Source organism: Saccoglossus kowalevskii, chromosome 19 (assembly GCF_978046115.1).
Source record: "Saccoglossus kowalevskii chromosome 19, keSacKowa6.1, whole genome shotgun sequence".
Lineage (NCBI taxonomy): Eukaryota > Metazoa > Hemichordata > Enteropneusta > Harrimaniidae > Saccoglossus > Saccoglossus kowalevskii.
This window is the reverse complement of record NC_140659.1, coordinates 26,906,060-26,920,904: the sequence shown is the minus strand read 5'-3', so window position 1 is coordinate 26,920,904 and position 14,845 is coordinate 26,906,060. Positions and strand designations below refer to the sequence as shown.

The window sequence follows — 14,845 nt, the reverse complement described above, 5'->3', positions numbered from 1 at the left end:
CTGCTGCATGTATCACATTTTCAAGTGGTATTTATAAGTTTTTAAATCTCGGTGACTACATTTCCTGAGCGACGCGTTATTATACTGTCTATGAATGAGAACGCATTGGTATTTTTTGACCTATCTTTCTACAGTTCGAATATGACGGGAAACCGTATTCAATCTTGTGTTGCTTTATTGAGCCTGAGACCAACTTTGCGTTCGGAGATAATTGGGTTAGAGCTGGCTTTGATGTTCACTTTTATGAGCACCCAAATACAAGAATGAGGTTTAAGATTGTTGCTACGGCGGCCGACGGCGACAATGGTGACATGGCCTCTGATGATTATTATGTCATTAATGGAAAATGCCCAGCTCGTGGTAAGCAACAATAATGTGACGTCACAAGATGATCATATTAAGGCGATTTGCGAAAAATAAAAAAAAAAATTGAATGACATCATATATAAGGAAATTTTATTATTTTCATGATTATCAATTACGAATGTGACTTGAATAATCAATAAATTATTACAATCTGCAGAAATAGTTCACCTAGTAGAACACTTAGGGTTTTAACAGGATACCAATTATAACTGTACATAATTAATTACTAAAACAGTAATACCTAAAGTATGAACAAATAGATATCCTTTATTTACAACGTAAAATCGTTTGTTGTGACCAAGGTGTATCCTGGCGTTTTAGTTGCATGCTGAACCTGTAAAAATATCCACCTGTAGCCACGTCTTCAAGAAAGACCGGCATTGATCAATTAAAGGCTTTGCATACATGTATAGAATTAGAGGTTCATTTTTGAGGTCCATCGTTATTGTTGGATAGTTACTTATACTTTTTCTGGTGTTTTCATCTGCTTGCATAAGAGAATTATCCAGGTTTTGATTGGTCACATGTGAGTCGATGGCCACATTAGTTAGCACGAGGAAATTTTATTTTTTGTTTTTCATTTAGCGGTAACAAGTCACTATATTCAATCTTCTGAAAATGGAAATGAATAGGAAATGAATCATTTCAAAATAGAGGCTGCTATACTTTCCTTCCTGTATACTGACGACGTTACATGATGATAGAATGTGCGGAAACTGATTAATGCTAGCAATATGTTTTTATAAGAGCGTACGGTTAGGAAATCTAGTGAAATATATCCTTAAAAAACGTGTCTATATAAATGCATAATCACTGATGAAAAGGTGGAAATATCATCAAAATTCGATGCTGGGAAATATATGAAATAATATATTCAACCATTGAGATTATTTGTTGTCGCATTGATAAGTTATGGACTACACATTTGCTAAATATGATAACAATTGAACTTCTGGGGTTAGCGATAACATTGTTTATTGACCTATTTAACTAATTATCTGAATTTCTACACAGTTAGTATCGATTTCGATGACGGGTTCGGTAAGTGGTATAATGATCGCGACGGCCTACGCGATGAATTCGATTGGGTAATCGGATCAGGGGAACATAGATATGGTATGACTGGCCCTGACATAGACCACACTCAAGGAACAGCGCAAGGTACGTAATGTGTTATATTATGGTTTTTACATTATGGCTAACTATCCCAACACACGTCAATATATCAATACGTTGATAGTTTTACACAATATCTCGAATTCGTATGACAGTGAGGGCATTTTTTAAAGTTTAAATCTTCTTACCACGAACCAATGCATTGGTATCAATAGGAAAATATGCACTATGTGACGTATCTGGTGGATCAAAAGGTGACAGGGCGGTATTAGTGTCGAGAATACGCTTCGTTCAAGATAAATGCATAACATTTTGGTATCACATGTATGGCGAGCATGTTGGAGAATTGCGTCTGCTGCTACGAGTGGGAGATGATGAAATTCTGGTGTGGCGGCTCGAGGGACAGCAAAATAAAAAAGACGAGTGGAAAAAAGCACGTGTTGGATGGAAAAATCCCATTAGTGGAGGAGCAGCTATTACTGTAAGTAAAATACTATAATTGTACACAACGCATTATTGTTAGGCAATATAAATCTAGTCATTAATGCATTGCGTCATGTATTATATACTTCTCATAGCATCTCATTGAAGTGATCCGAGGTGATGGAGATTATGGAGATATTGCAGTAGACGATGTATTGTCAGAGGAAACATATTGTGATGAACTGCTACCACCGGAGGCGAATCCGAATCCAGTTAAATCGTCAAGTAAGTTGCCAGTTCCCAATATTCTGATGTCGTAAAAGTGATTGGCTTTCAACACAGATACAACGTTTGTGCCACGTTAGAAATTTTAAAATAAACATCATCACGGCTACAAGGTTGGCATATATATATAACATTAACAGTAATTGATTGAATTTGTTGGTTGGTTTTGAAGGTTATTTTGATGAAATTACCCTCGTAAACTTTTCTTCTTAGCTTAAAATACACAAAGCAAAATATCGGAAACGAATGTTGTCATAACTACATGACATTCATATTTTGTTGATTGGTAATTATGTATATTGTACTATAATTTGTTTACGCCACCTAAGTCAATTGTCAAATTTACTTTATAAGTGCGTTTATGGGTGAGCACAGTGAGTGTACTGGTATTCGTTGCCATGGTTATAAAAAGACTATATCGTATACTAAATAAATGATAAATTCAAAACTTAAAAGTATTTGAGCTTGCAAGTTACAGTTTCAAGGTGTCGGTTCCTTGTACGCAAATGCACCATTATAACGAACGCTTATAAAATATGGGCATCAGGAATATTTATGATAGATCACATAATTATGACAATCATTATGAATATAATCCACATATTAATAACACTTGCAAATTAACCTTTAAATTTAACCTTCCCTACAGGCAATATTGGAATGATTGTTGGGATTGTACTTGCTGCGTTGGTACTTATTACACTGTGTGCTGTAATATGTTATAGATATAGAGATTCAATATCCATGTAAGTCCACTTATTATTTTGTGTTATTATTTTGCTCTAACTAGGTATCTGCCAATATAATTCTAGCAATCGTTATCGATAACAGTTACCTATGTGAATTTGTTCGGCTTAACCTGTTATTAAAACATGTTGATAACAACTAGAGGCCCAGTTTGTCAGCTTTACATTTGTAAGTTGTTCACAGTTTATTTTAATATCAGCTAATATATACTTCATTTTATAGATCTACTTATAATCTATTCAGCCGAAAGGACGTAACAGATACTACGGAGATAGTCGATGACCAGCGACGTATATAACCGATGTCGAATTTGTATTAAGCTTTCTTGTGTAATTGTATTATTCTAGTATAACTTGTACAGTTATGCACAATATACCATTATACAAGTCTATATTTAGACTGATGCTAAACTACTAATACAGCTCGGAAGTTATATTGTAGTTATAGAAATGAACACTATTTGGGCACTATTTGCCGCGACTTAATTAATTCTTAATATTGCAATGTAAATTTTAGATGTTTGTAACAGATTGCAACGTTGGCGTAAAGACAACTTACATCCATTCGATGATATGGTTCAGATACATTGTAATTGATATTTAGCACTTAGAGTGGAAGTTTAAATATAATTGACGATGGAGATATTTGTTGTTAAAACAAAGCTGTAATTTCCAACATTCTGTCATTACAAATGTATGTCATATTGTTATGATAGCGACTTGACGTTCGCACATTCGGTTCACACGCCGTTGTACTATTATTTAGAATCAATACTCTGAATGCTTAGGGTAGAGATTATAAACATATATTTCAGGAAGTTGATAAATAGATTGTTTACTCATTGTATTTAGTAGTCGCAACTTTGCCTAACCGTGAGACACATGCCTGGTAATCACGTGATCGTGCCAACGACTCCAGCGATTGGCTGATCGCATGTTTACTCTGCCACGCTTTGGAGACTTGACTTTTAAGATAGAGAGTTTGTAATCTTTTGTAAGAGAAAGGGACAGAAGGAGAGAAATGGGTGAATGAAGCTGGACTATCTGTAATAAACTAATGTGTTTGTTTGGGTCGAGTCTGGTATCTCTACGTGTGAGTGCTAACAGTCAAGTGACACCAAGTTCCCTGACAGAAAAAACATCAGTCCGAGTCGCAGTTTTGCGTAATATGAATTTGTCACGAGAATATCGCAAAATATACAGTAAGACAGTGCTGTGACCATTCTCCAAGACTCAGCTGATTACTTACATTGGTACCGGGGCTTGATGATTTTGAAAATTCTGCCACAGTCAACATGTTACACATCAATCCTCGGTATTACGGTGAAATAAGAAACTTGCATACTTAAACGGCTTTTTCTATAATGTACACTAAACGTAAAATAGATGAATGAATCCAATAAAATAATCAAAATATAACAGTCGGCACTTTTTGTGTTCATGTGACATAAATGCATAGCGGGCTGGTTAAACAAATATGCGTGCTTAGATCGGGCAAAAATGTAATGTACAGAGTGGTGTTAACTGATTATAGTTTTTGTAACTTTATTTGACAAACAGTTTCTATTCTCACTCGTGTAATTTAGACTATGGTAAAATCCTAACCATACATACGAGGCGCCGTGTATAAACTAATTATTTTTTTATCGGAGACGATCGGCAACCAGCCTACCAGCTTGCTTAGTGAATTTGTTACATGAAACAGAAGTGTGATAAACTATCTGTCCTCTAATTCAATTGTTGCGTTCAAGAGAACTTTAACTTTGTTGGATATTGTCACAGTGTAAGGCCTGCTTATCGCAATTAAGAGGGCCACCCACAGAACTCACACTGGACAGGGGAGTTCTTTCACTGCTAGTATGGGGTAAATAAGACAATAGTACTGGAAATGAAATACACATACACCAGAATATCGAGATAAAGCTCCTGGCTTTAATACCTCTCAAAATAATTACAAGAAATAAAGCACAGAAAAATACAATGAATAAAGTCACTAAAATAGGGGATTGCTCAGGGAAGGTGCATTGGTGATAACTCGCAGTTCCAGGATGTATTAATGGACGACAGTCAATGGCTTCTGCAACACAACAACGAAGAAATACAGTCTTGCTTGCAGAGGAATGCTGGTATTTTGGAGGGCATCGCGGAAAGCAGGAGATCGCAGAACAGTTTATACCAGTCTCACAGAATGATAGTTGTAGCCAGTATCACTTGTCAAACAATATCGTAGTAAAACACACGCACGCACGCACGCACGCGCGCGCACACGCACGCGCACACGCGCACACGCGCACACGCGCACACGCACACACGCACACACGCACACGCACACGCACACACACGCACACACACGCACACGCAGGAAAGCAAGTTGAAATGACTGACACCAAGTTGAAATGATCGATCCCAAACTGTCTTGAGTCAGTCCAATTTATAGGCATGATTCAGTGCCACCACCTGGGTTTCCACATAAGCCAATCAGAATGTGATCTTGCAGCTGTGTCACGTAGGCAACTCAGTAGATCATAAACATCCTTTATTATTCAAATAACATCACACCTTGTACATTTCCAATTCTCTTTCCAAAGTTTTAAACACCCTTTGTTATGTAAATTACAAGCACACCTGGTAGAACCCACTGTCCTTCCATAGTTGAACTGTCAATCACCTTTATGACAGTTATCACAATGCACACCGTTTCTTCCCATGATTCCATGCACACTTCCATTTGCAGGGTTTGAGGTAATATGAGGAAAACATGAAATAAAGGATGCTGACAGATATCCTAGGTACAATAGCGTCATTAGTTTGTAATAGTCTTTTGTAGTTCTTTTGGGAAAGAGGTGGATATTTTCTAGTCATTGACCAGGGAATCAAAAGTCACCGGGTTAGAGGATGGAGGGGAATCGCTCGACTTGGCTGCTTGAGTTTCTGGATCACAGAGCATGTGTCACGAAATCAACACTCATACACATATACATGCAAGACTCGATAGAAGACACGTAGTTATCGTTGGTTTCACACTCGTCTATTTGAATAAAACACTGAGTTGGGGAAGCACACGAGGTTGACACTAAGATAGCAGGTTATTGTTGTTGCTGCTATCGACGTGAAGTGTGTTCTTTTTGATAGAAAATGTTGACACTTTTTGAAGGGAATCGCCATGCTAATTTAGCTTGGCGTGTCAATTTTTAGAGATAAATTCGCAATGACTTGTTATGCTATAATGGTGCTAGAAGGTTTTAGAGATTTGTTCATTAATTTATTCATAAGTTGAGTCGTGAGAATTTTCGGATTATTGTATTAGTGCTTTTAACATGTTCATTTGTAGGCAACTGATTGTGCCGTTTCGTTTCTAATTCAAACATGTGATGGAAAAGGAAAAGTGCCCTCGCTTTTAAAGTGTTTCCTTGACGAAAATATATTACTTAACAAAAATAAAAATGGACTGACACATTTACGTTATTATCTAACCTAAAGCTATTTTTATAATCATTAAACAGTTTAAATTGTGAAGTGGCCTGAAAAAATAGGATATGTATGTTTATTTTTTGTTTATTTTGAATTGTCAGTCATCCATCAAATTCTGGTGTAGTGGGTGAAGTTCTCGGAGTCTTCATGACACTGTTGGAGATAGAGAAGACAGAGTATATGGGATTTTCTCCAATGAGTATTCGAGTACGAAATGATTTTACAATTCGTCTTGTTTTGGAAGTGAAACCGATGGAGATGGAAATGTTACTTGAGAGATGTATTGTTTCACTAACAGATTCATGGATGAGCATTTAATTTGAGGGTTTTCCAAAAAATATGAAGGGTACCTGTAATGAGACTTGAAGTCATTTTTACTGCGTATGAGTACCCTGGCATTGGTTGGAAAGCGAGTAATTGAGTATGATATCTCTTACCCATAATGTGATTGCTTCGTCTGTACTTGACAATTCTAGTAAAATTGATGTCTTGCGACTGTGGTAGACATTCGGTCTGTATGCTATCAATAACCTGCTTCTGTTTCAGATGAATCTAATCAATTGAAATGAGATAAGGGCTGCAAGAACTGTGAAGAATTGAAATGCAAACTTTTTGGGAAAATAATAGCTTTACATTGATCACTGGCGTCATCAATTGGCATAGTGGTGCTATGTTACCCATACAAAATTATGCACCTTGGATGGGGTTTGCAGTAGCCTTTGCCAACGTCAACCGCTGTTTTTATCTCCTGACAACGCATTTAACCCATAAAACCATAGAAATGATCACCCATACTAGTTGAGGTGAAAACAATTGCGCTATGGATAGCGCCGAAAATAGATCATAATTTGGTTGCGTGAGAGATGAGTCATTGCAATCTTCTTGAGGTCCAACTCAATGACGTTGTCTGTGGACATTGACTGGTTGAAATCACCCTTGATGGGATTCAAGTCTGGTAGCTCTGGTTGCCATGGCGATTAGTAGGTTTGATCCCTGTTATGTTTGATAGGTCATAGTATGGGAAGATCACATTCATAAATTACAGATTGGTTGATGTGTTTATGATGTGCAGAGTGATATTGTGGGTTCCAATGTGAACCATTATATTGCAGGTCATATTGCATATTAACGAGGCAAAATGCAATGTCAGGTATTTCTCTTAATGGCCGACTTTTGTATTGTATACTCCAGTTATTGCGAAGTCCTAGTAGAACAGCTTTTGAGTTGGAAAGGTAGTAGGCTGCTGGCTTTGGGGGTATGATCCAGTAGTATGTGAATATCACAATTTGTAGTGATTCTCTTTTGATCTTTCTTGAAGATAGCATTTGCGCATGAATGATAGGCCGAGTTAAATATAGAAAATTGTTGATTACAATATTTGTAGTTTTCACATGTACAGTATGCAAGGTCATTATACCCCAACTAGAAAAGCAGTGCGATCAGCAACTTCTAATTAAAGAGCTGTGAGTTTACTGAGGTGCTTGATTTCAACGTGAGTTGTGTTTAGTTGTTGATCAAAATTGTCCGAATTGCCTATAATGACTGTGCCTGTATGACCAATTTTTTGATATTGTTATTTCTCATTTTCCAGATGGTCGATTTGTTTGGACGAAAGTTATTTATTGGTAGATAACATGTGAGGGCGTGGAGGATATCCCTGAAAAAAAAATGTTGTCGTCTGGAAAATGTATTCGTTGGCTCAGGTGAGCCCAGTAAAGCAGTTCTGATCCTAGAGATGCTCGTCTGAGTTCTTGTTGAAAAAAACCTTCATTAAAAATTCTTCTAAGCACTTTCTTCACATGGATTGGAAAGTTAATAGAGAATGTTCCCAAACATGGTTAGATCTGAATTTGGAATGAGGAATGTTGTATGCCAATATGATGTTCTCTGCTGAATAATGGCTGTTGGTTGCAAAATGACTAAATAGTTCAATCTTGTGGTAATATCAAATGACAATCATGGGCAGTATGAGTAGAAATATACTGTCGCTTCCATTTTGATGATTCCTTGATGTTCGATTAGGATGCTGTTGGCTTTTACAGAAACTGGTGAAAACAAAAACGAGTTATTAATGGATGGAATGAATATTTTATCCATGAATGTTCATATATAATCTATGCCATGACAGCCACATCAATGCTGTGTTGATGAATGAATGTGTTTTGTGTAGTAGCTACAAGAATCAAAATATAGGTTTGTTATCTCTGTCTTATCATGATATAATGAGATGGTTCAGACCAGGTGTAATTTATTGTTTTCGTCTTGGAGTAATATTATCATGTCCTAAGACACTGTGCTACATTAAAATTAATGAATGTATCATTGTCAGAGAGTGACACAGTGTAAAAAATGTGGGCTATTATACGTGTTCCAAATATGGTTGCATATAATTCACTCACTAAGAGGTTAATGTGGTAACAACAATATCTCGATCATTGAACTAGTGATCAGTGTTTGGAAAATATATGAAATTTGAATACATATGAATTTGATGAGAATCTTGAATAGTACATAGTATTAATAAAGAGCAGTATCAACATTTGTAAAAAAAGTACTGGGGGTCACATTTGATGTGAATTTAAATCTACTATGTGACCTTAATTATATTCCCGCTATCAACGATATTAAAAAGTTGTTTAAGTGATGGAAAAATAGGCACTTGACACTCATAGAAAAAGTTACAGTCGCATAAACATTACCATTTTAAAAACTGCTTCATTTGTTGACAGTTCTTCCAAACATGCCGGCTAATATCATCAAAGACCTGGACAAAAATAATTTACAATTGTATTTGGAACTCTAATTTTGATAAAATTAATATAAATAAAATGTTCCTAGAATACAACAATGGTGGCTTGAAATTGACCCATTTATTATCATTTTTGAAATTCATGAAATCATCCTGGATTTATCAATTACTCATTGATGACTTTTATACATGGAAACAACTTTTTAATAGTCAACTAAAATGTAAACATCACATGCTCAAACGTATGGGGGAAGAACAAATACGTTATATTAGACATACAGTATTGAGTGATAATTCATTTTGGAAAGATGTATTTAATGTATGGGAAGAAATTTGTATTACCAAAACAGAAGAAGATTATATTGTATATCAACCACTTTGGTATAACCCAGCAATATTGGTAGGAAATAACACTATAATGTATAAGAATTTGGATGAAAGTAAAAGTATTATGTCATTGAATGAATTTGGCCAAAAATGGAATATTACCCCTAAGTTTCTTCACTATCAATATTTAATTACTGCAATCCCCGAAAATTGGAAAGCAAAACTGAAATAATAAAAGGACAACACGCAAGACGGATGTCTGTTATATTCACAGCGGCAATAAGAAAATATCTAAAACTATTTATAATTACTACATTTGTCAATTAAGTCTAAAAACAAAACCACTTACTGCTGTAAACAAATGGAGCGAGTTCTTTTCTTTGCAAACTGAAGAATTTCAAGATATTTTCATTTTGCCATATAAAACTACAGACGATGTATCATTGAGAAATGTTCAATTTCGATTATTACATAAAATTACACCAACTAACAGACACTTGTATTAAGAAATTTGGTAGAGGATGAAAGATGTTCTTTTTGTGGTTTGTTTGTAGAAAGATGTCATCATTTGTTTTTTGAATGCCCCCATGTGATTGAGCTTTGGGCACAGGTAGAAAATTATTTAGAGATAAACAGCAATATTTACATACAATTTTCTCAGAAAGATATAATATTGGGCCTACTTCTGGTACTTTTTACGAAATTGTATATGGAAACAGGTGCAGCCAAGTATGCAGGCATGGAAAAATACTTTGATCTTAACATTTAATAATGAGTATTCCAAGGCCACACAGAAAGATTCTCTACATGGATTCAAAAGTGTATGGGATCCCCTGTTTGATTCAATGGAGTTACTACAAATTATTGCTTTGTTTTGTTTTTTTCATCTTAATTTTTAAGGTGTTATGTTTTTTTCTATTTGTACTGTTTTAATATTATATAAAAAATAAGTATTGTTTTTTTCCTTTCACAGACCTTGAACGAATTATTTTTTCAATGATGTACTTTGTGTCATCACTGTAGACAGAATTTGTCGAATCTGCAGCTTAAGTGAGAAACTGTTTGAATTCTGAGGATGTGGTTAATGTAAAGATGCATGAGACATCTGAATCATCAGACACCCCGGACTTGACATATACATACTTTAGTCGATCAAAATGAACCAAATGTCTCTTTTTTTTACCAATTTTGGTCTGTTGTTGTTGGTCTGACTTGACTGTCACTCTGATCAGCAGCATAGTAGCCAAAGTCATTTGCTGGACGATTTGTGGCGGATTATAATGGGGTTCAGACGTGACTTAAATTTCTTCTATGATCGGAGTTTCTGTATGTAAGCTCTGACGATTTAATACTTTAGTTACAAGGTTAGGAGTAACATTATCACTATCTGAAATATTTGAATCTTCCAAAACTCCTTCTTTGGTTGCATATGTGCGACAGCTCAAACAATCAGGTTGCTTGAGGAGGATGCCTTACTTGTATATAGATGTGAAATCATATTGTTGAAGTGTTAATACTCAATGACATATTCGACCTTTCAAATCAAAATTTTGGAAATGATATTTCATATCGGAGTGATCTGTGTATTCTATGAAATATTTCTCTGCTATATAACTTTCGGAAGATTTTATGGCATAGTTGTCAGCATCCTTTATTATATGTTTTTGTCTTATTACCTCAAACCCTGCAAATAGAAGTGTGCATGGAATCATGGGAAGAAAGGGTGAGCACTGCCGTGTGATAACTGTCATAAAGGTGATTGACAGGACATACTCTGGAAGGACAGTTGGAATCTACCACGTGTGCTGTTATTTGAATAATAAAGGATCTACTGAGTTGCCTACGTGACACAGCTGCTAGTAAGATCACATTCTGATTGGCTCATGAGGAAACTCAGATGGTGTCCCTGAATCTGGGCCATTTATGCCTAAAAATTGGAAAGACTGAGGAGAGTTGAGGGTTCATCATTTCTATCATGTATCCTGTGTGTTCCTGCTACGATATTGTGAGACAATTGTCGTTCTGCTCTGCAATTTCCTGCTTTCAGCGGTGCCCTCCAGAATACCAGCGTTCCTCTGCAAACAAGACTACTGTATTTCCTCGTCGCTATGCTGCAGAATCCATTGACTGTCATCTATTCCTACATCCCCTATTTCAGTGAATTTATTTATTGTATTTTTCTGTGCTTTGTTTTGTGTAATTATTTATTATAGGTATTAAAGTCAGGAGCTTTAACTTTATGTTTTGGTGTATGTATATTTCATTTCCAGTACTATTTTCTTGTCTACTACATACTGACAGTGAAAGAACCCCCCTGTCTAGTGTGAGTTCTGTAGGTGTCCTATCATTAGCAATAAGGAGGCCTTAGACTGTGGCAATAGTAAAGAGCGTACATTCCTTTCTCTCCAATGGACCAGTTTTGCTGGTGTTTATTTAATTCATGACCACTAAATATAATTTCTAAACTTTGTTGTTTTTATTCTAACGTAAAACCGACACTTTGATTACTAGCATCAGAATAAATTTCAAATGGAAGATTCTAGTCGGGATATGCTAGTGTAGGGGCATTAGTTAGGTTTTGTTTTAGAATATTGAATGCAATCTCCCACGAGTAACTTTCTGATTAGTTTTGGTAATTTCATTCAAAGGACAAGCTATGTTGAAATACTCTTTGATATTTTTCCTATAGAACCCAGCCAATCCAATCCAAGATCGCACATCACATACAGTTTTTGGTCTAGAAAATTCAGATATGGTCGAGAGTTTTTTCGTACATGGTGCAATGTTTCGCTGAGAAATCGTGACCTAAAATCTCAATCTGTTCCTTGGCGAAATGGCACTTCAGAGGTTTAAGTTTGCTGGTTTGGAAAATGTTTGTAAAACTTCCGAAATGTGTTTTAAGTGTGGCTGAAAGTCTGGACTGTAAATGTCATCAACGTATATCACTAAATAGAGATCTTTGAAATTTACTAGTACTAGTTCAGCAGCCCATTGGCAATCTTTTGTAGCGGTAGCTATTTCTATAAGCTTTGCATGTCGTGAGATGACAGGCCCCTCCCGTCAAAATGTAACTGATGAAATCCAGATTGAACATCTAAAGTGCTGAAATATTGAGACTTAATATCACATGCTACGTAATATTACCGTAATTGGTATAGTACATGTGTGATGATTCAAATACCAAAATGGCAACAGTAACATAAAGACTTCCCTGGCGGCGATGATAAAATACGAACACGGAGCCAACAGATGAAGTTTCAACTGGTACTGGTATTATACTCCGCAAACATCAAGTACAATAATGCGGTAAAACTCCACTACTCCAATAACTAGATACTTAAACTCCAATACAATTCAACGAGATCTCCGATCTGATCTCAATGCTGAACAACTCCCGTATATATACCCACACTGTCTATAAATAGACCATTACATCAGCATACATAACGAGTCTGGAACTTACTACAAATTTCTAGAATGTTCCATTACCTTTTATTGCCTCCTACAGTGTTCTATTACCCATTCAACCAGTTTCTAAAAATTCCACCCAGACACAGTACGGTTCTAGAACATTCTCAGTCACACGGAAGTGGTAAACAAGTCGTATGCGACACTTAATCATACCGAATGATTGTCTTGAGTACATGGTAATGGGAAATTGTCTTGAATTGTATTAGCGTTAAGACCACGAAAGTCACAGATAATGCAAATTCTACCTCCAGGTAAACTAAAACAATAGGTTGTATTTATTTTATTAAACTAAAACAACTGGCGAACACTTGGTTCCAATGTCTCACTATCCAAGATTTCCAGAATTTGTTTCTCTAAGATCTCACGTTGGACTGGACTGACACGATAAGGTTGACTATTAAGTGGTTTTGCACCTGGTTGTAAGTTTATCCTATGACTGAATAAATCACAATACCCAATTATGTTATCAGTGCCCTCAAATGCATCTTTATTCTTCAGTATGACCTTAGGTAATTTAGCTTTTTGATCAGAATTAAGTGCCCAGTTGGATAACAAAAGTTGTCAAAAGATATCTTCTTTATCTTTCATCGTTTGCGTTATCCATTTGTTCTGTGGCTTGGTGTGATTTCTTAAACTCGAATATTTTGGGATTTGAAGGTAGTGGTCTAAATTTGTCTAGCTTTGAGTTCCGAGGTATTTGTATTGGATGCCTTGAGAGATTAAGAATCATAATTATAATTTTGTTGTTATTGACTGTAGTAAGAACTCTACCTGCTGAGTAACCCTGTATATGGGTGCTGTTTAATACTTATGTGATCCCTAACAAATTGTTTGGTACTTTTGACTTTACGTGTGCTGAACATGTACTTTCAGATCTTGGAATAATGAAATCATCAGTTGCTAGAAATACATTATTAGAATCTAGATGTAATTTTCTTGATCAAAAACCAATTTTGACTTTGTGTGAGCGTAGGAAATCCTGACCGAGAATGATTGTTTGCTTTAGTTGCGGAATGATGTTAGTTTTACTTTTTGTTTTCCAATGTGGGCTGTGAAATTCAAGATATCATCCATATTTAATTGTTCTCCATTTGCCGTAGCTACATATGAATTTGTTGATGAATGAAGTTCGAATGTACGTGGTTGTGGTATTTAATCAAACAAAGAGTGGTTGACACATGATATCATGGTGCCTTGATCTAAGAGACTAGGTATTTTTCGCCCCATTATCTCCACAACAATTAAATTGTCAAAATGTATTTCATGAGACTCACTGATGTGACTTCCTGTATGTGTAGGATTTTGTTGTGCGATGCACCCTGGTTCTGTCATAGCGCCGGACTGGCGGTTGGAGTTTAAAGATTGTGAATTGGAATAGTCGTCTCTGAAGTAGCATTGTGGTGGGTCATGTCCAAAACGGTTACAAATTTGGCAATCTATTTCTACAACGTTCATATGTGTGTCCTTCAAATTTACACGATGAACAGAATTCTTTAAGAATTAAATACGGTTGGTATTCAGGCCTTAAACTAGCTTGAAATGTTTTTAATAAGCCATTTCTAATTCTAATGTAAGAGACTGTGCATAGTCCAGGGCCGTTTTTGAAAGTTGTTGGTTCATACCACTTAGTTCTTTATGCCGTTTCTCGTTTTGAAAATCGTTTTGCATATCTATGTCTAAACTCCTGTACCATTCGCTTGCCATACAGCGAATACAGAATGAAAACAAATTATTAGGCATGAATCCACCGTCGTTAACCCATCAAGATTCGAATTTAAACTGCGAAAATGATCTTTCAATGATTCTAAATATTCGCCAGTTGCGCTTTCCGCCATAGTGTGAGATTTTGATTTTGATATATATTAATGTGAACACGTGGTATTAATGTGAT

The 14,845-nt window shown here is 35.8% G+C and overlaps 1 protein-coding gene across 1 annotated transcript in view; it reads left to right on the top strand.

Moving 5' to 3' along the window:
- Positions 1 to 6: 6 nt before the first annotated feature.
- LOC146731445 (MAM and LDL-receptor class A domain-containing protein 1-like) overlaps positions 7 to 14,845 on the top strand; it is a 29,697-nt gene continuing 14,858 nt past the window's right edge. Inside the window, exons 1-6 of the mRNA XM_085493773.1 lie at positions 7 to 360; positions 1,381 to 1,527; positions 1,698 to 1,963; positions 2,061 to 2,190; positions 2,840 to 2,936; positions 3,160 to 3,227. Of these exons, the coding sequence (XP_085349899.1) occupies positions 264 to 360; positions 1,381 to 1,527; positions 1,698 to 1,963; positions 2,061 to 2,190; positions 2,840 to 2,936; positions 3,160 to 3,227 (805 nt within the window). The 5' untranslated portion in view covers positions 7 to 263. The remainder of the gene's footprint in view (positions 361 to 1,380; positions 1,528 to 1,697; positions 1,964 to 2,060; positions 2,191 to 2,839; positions 2,937 to 3,159; positions 3,228 to 14,845) is intronic.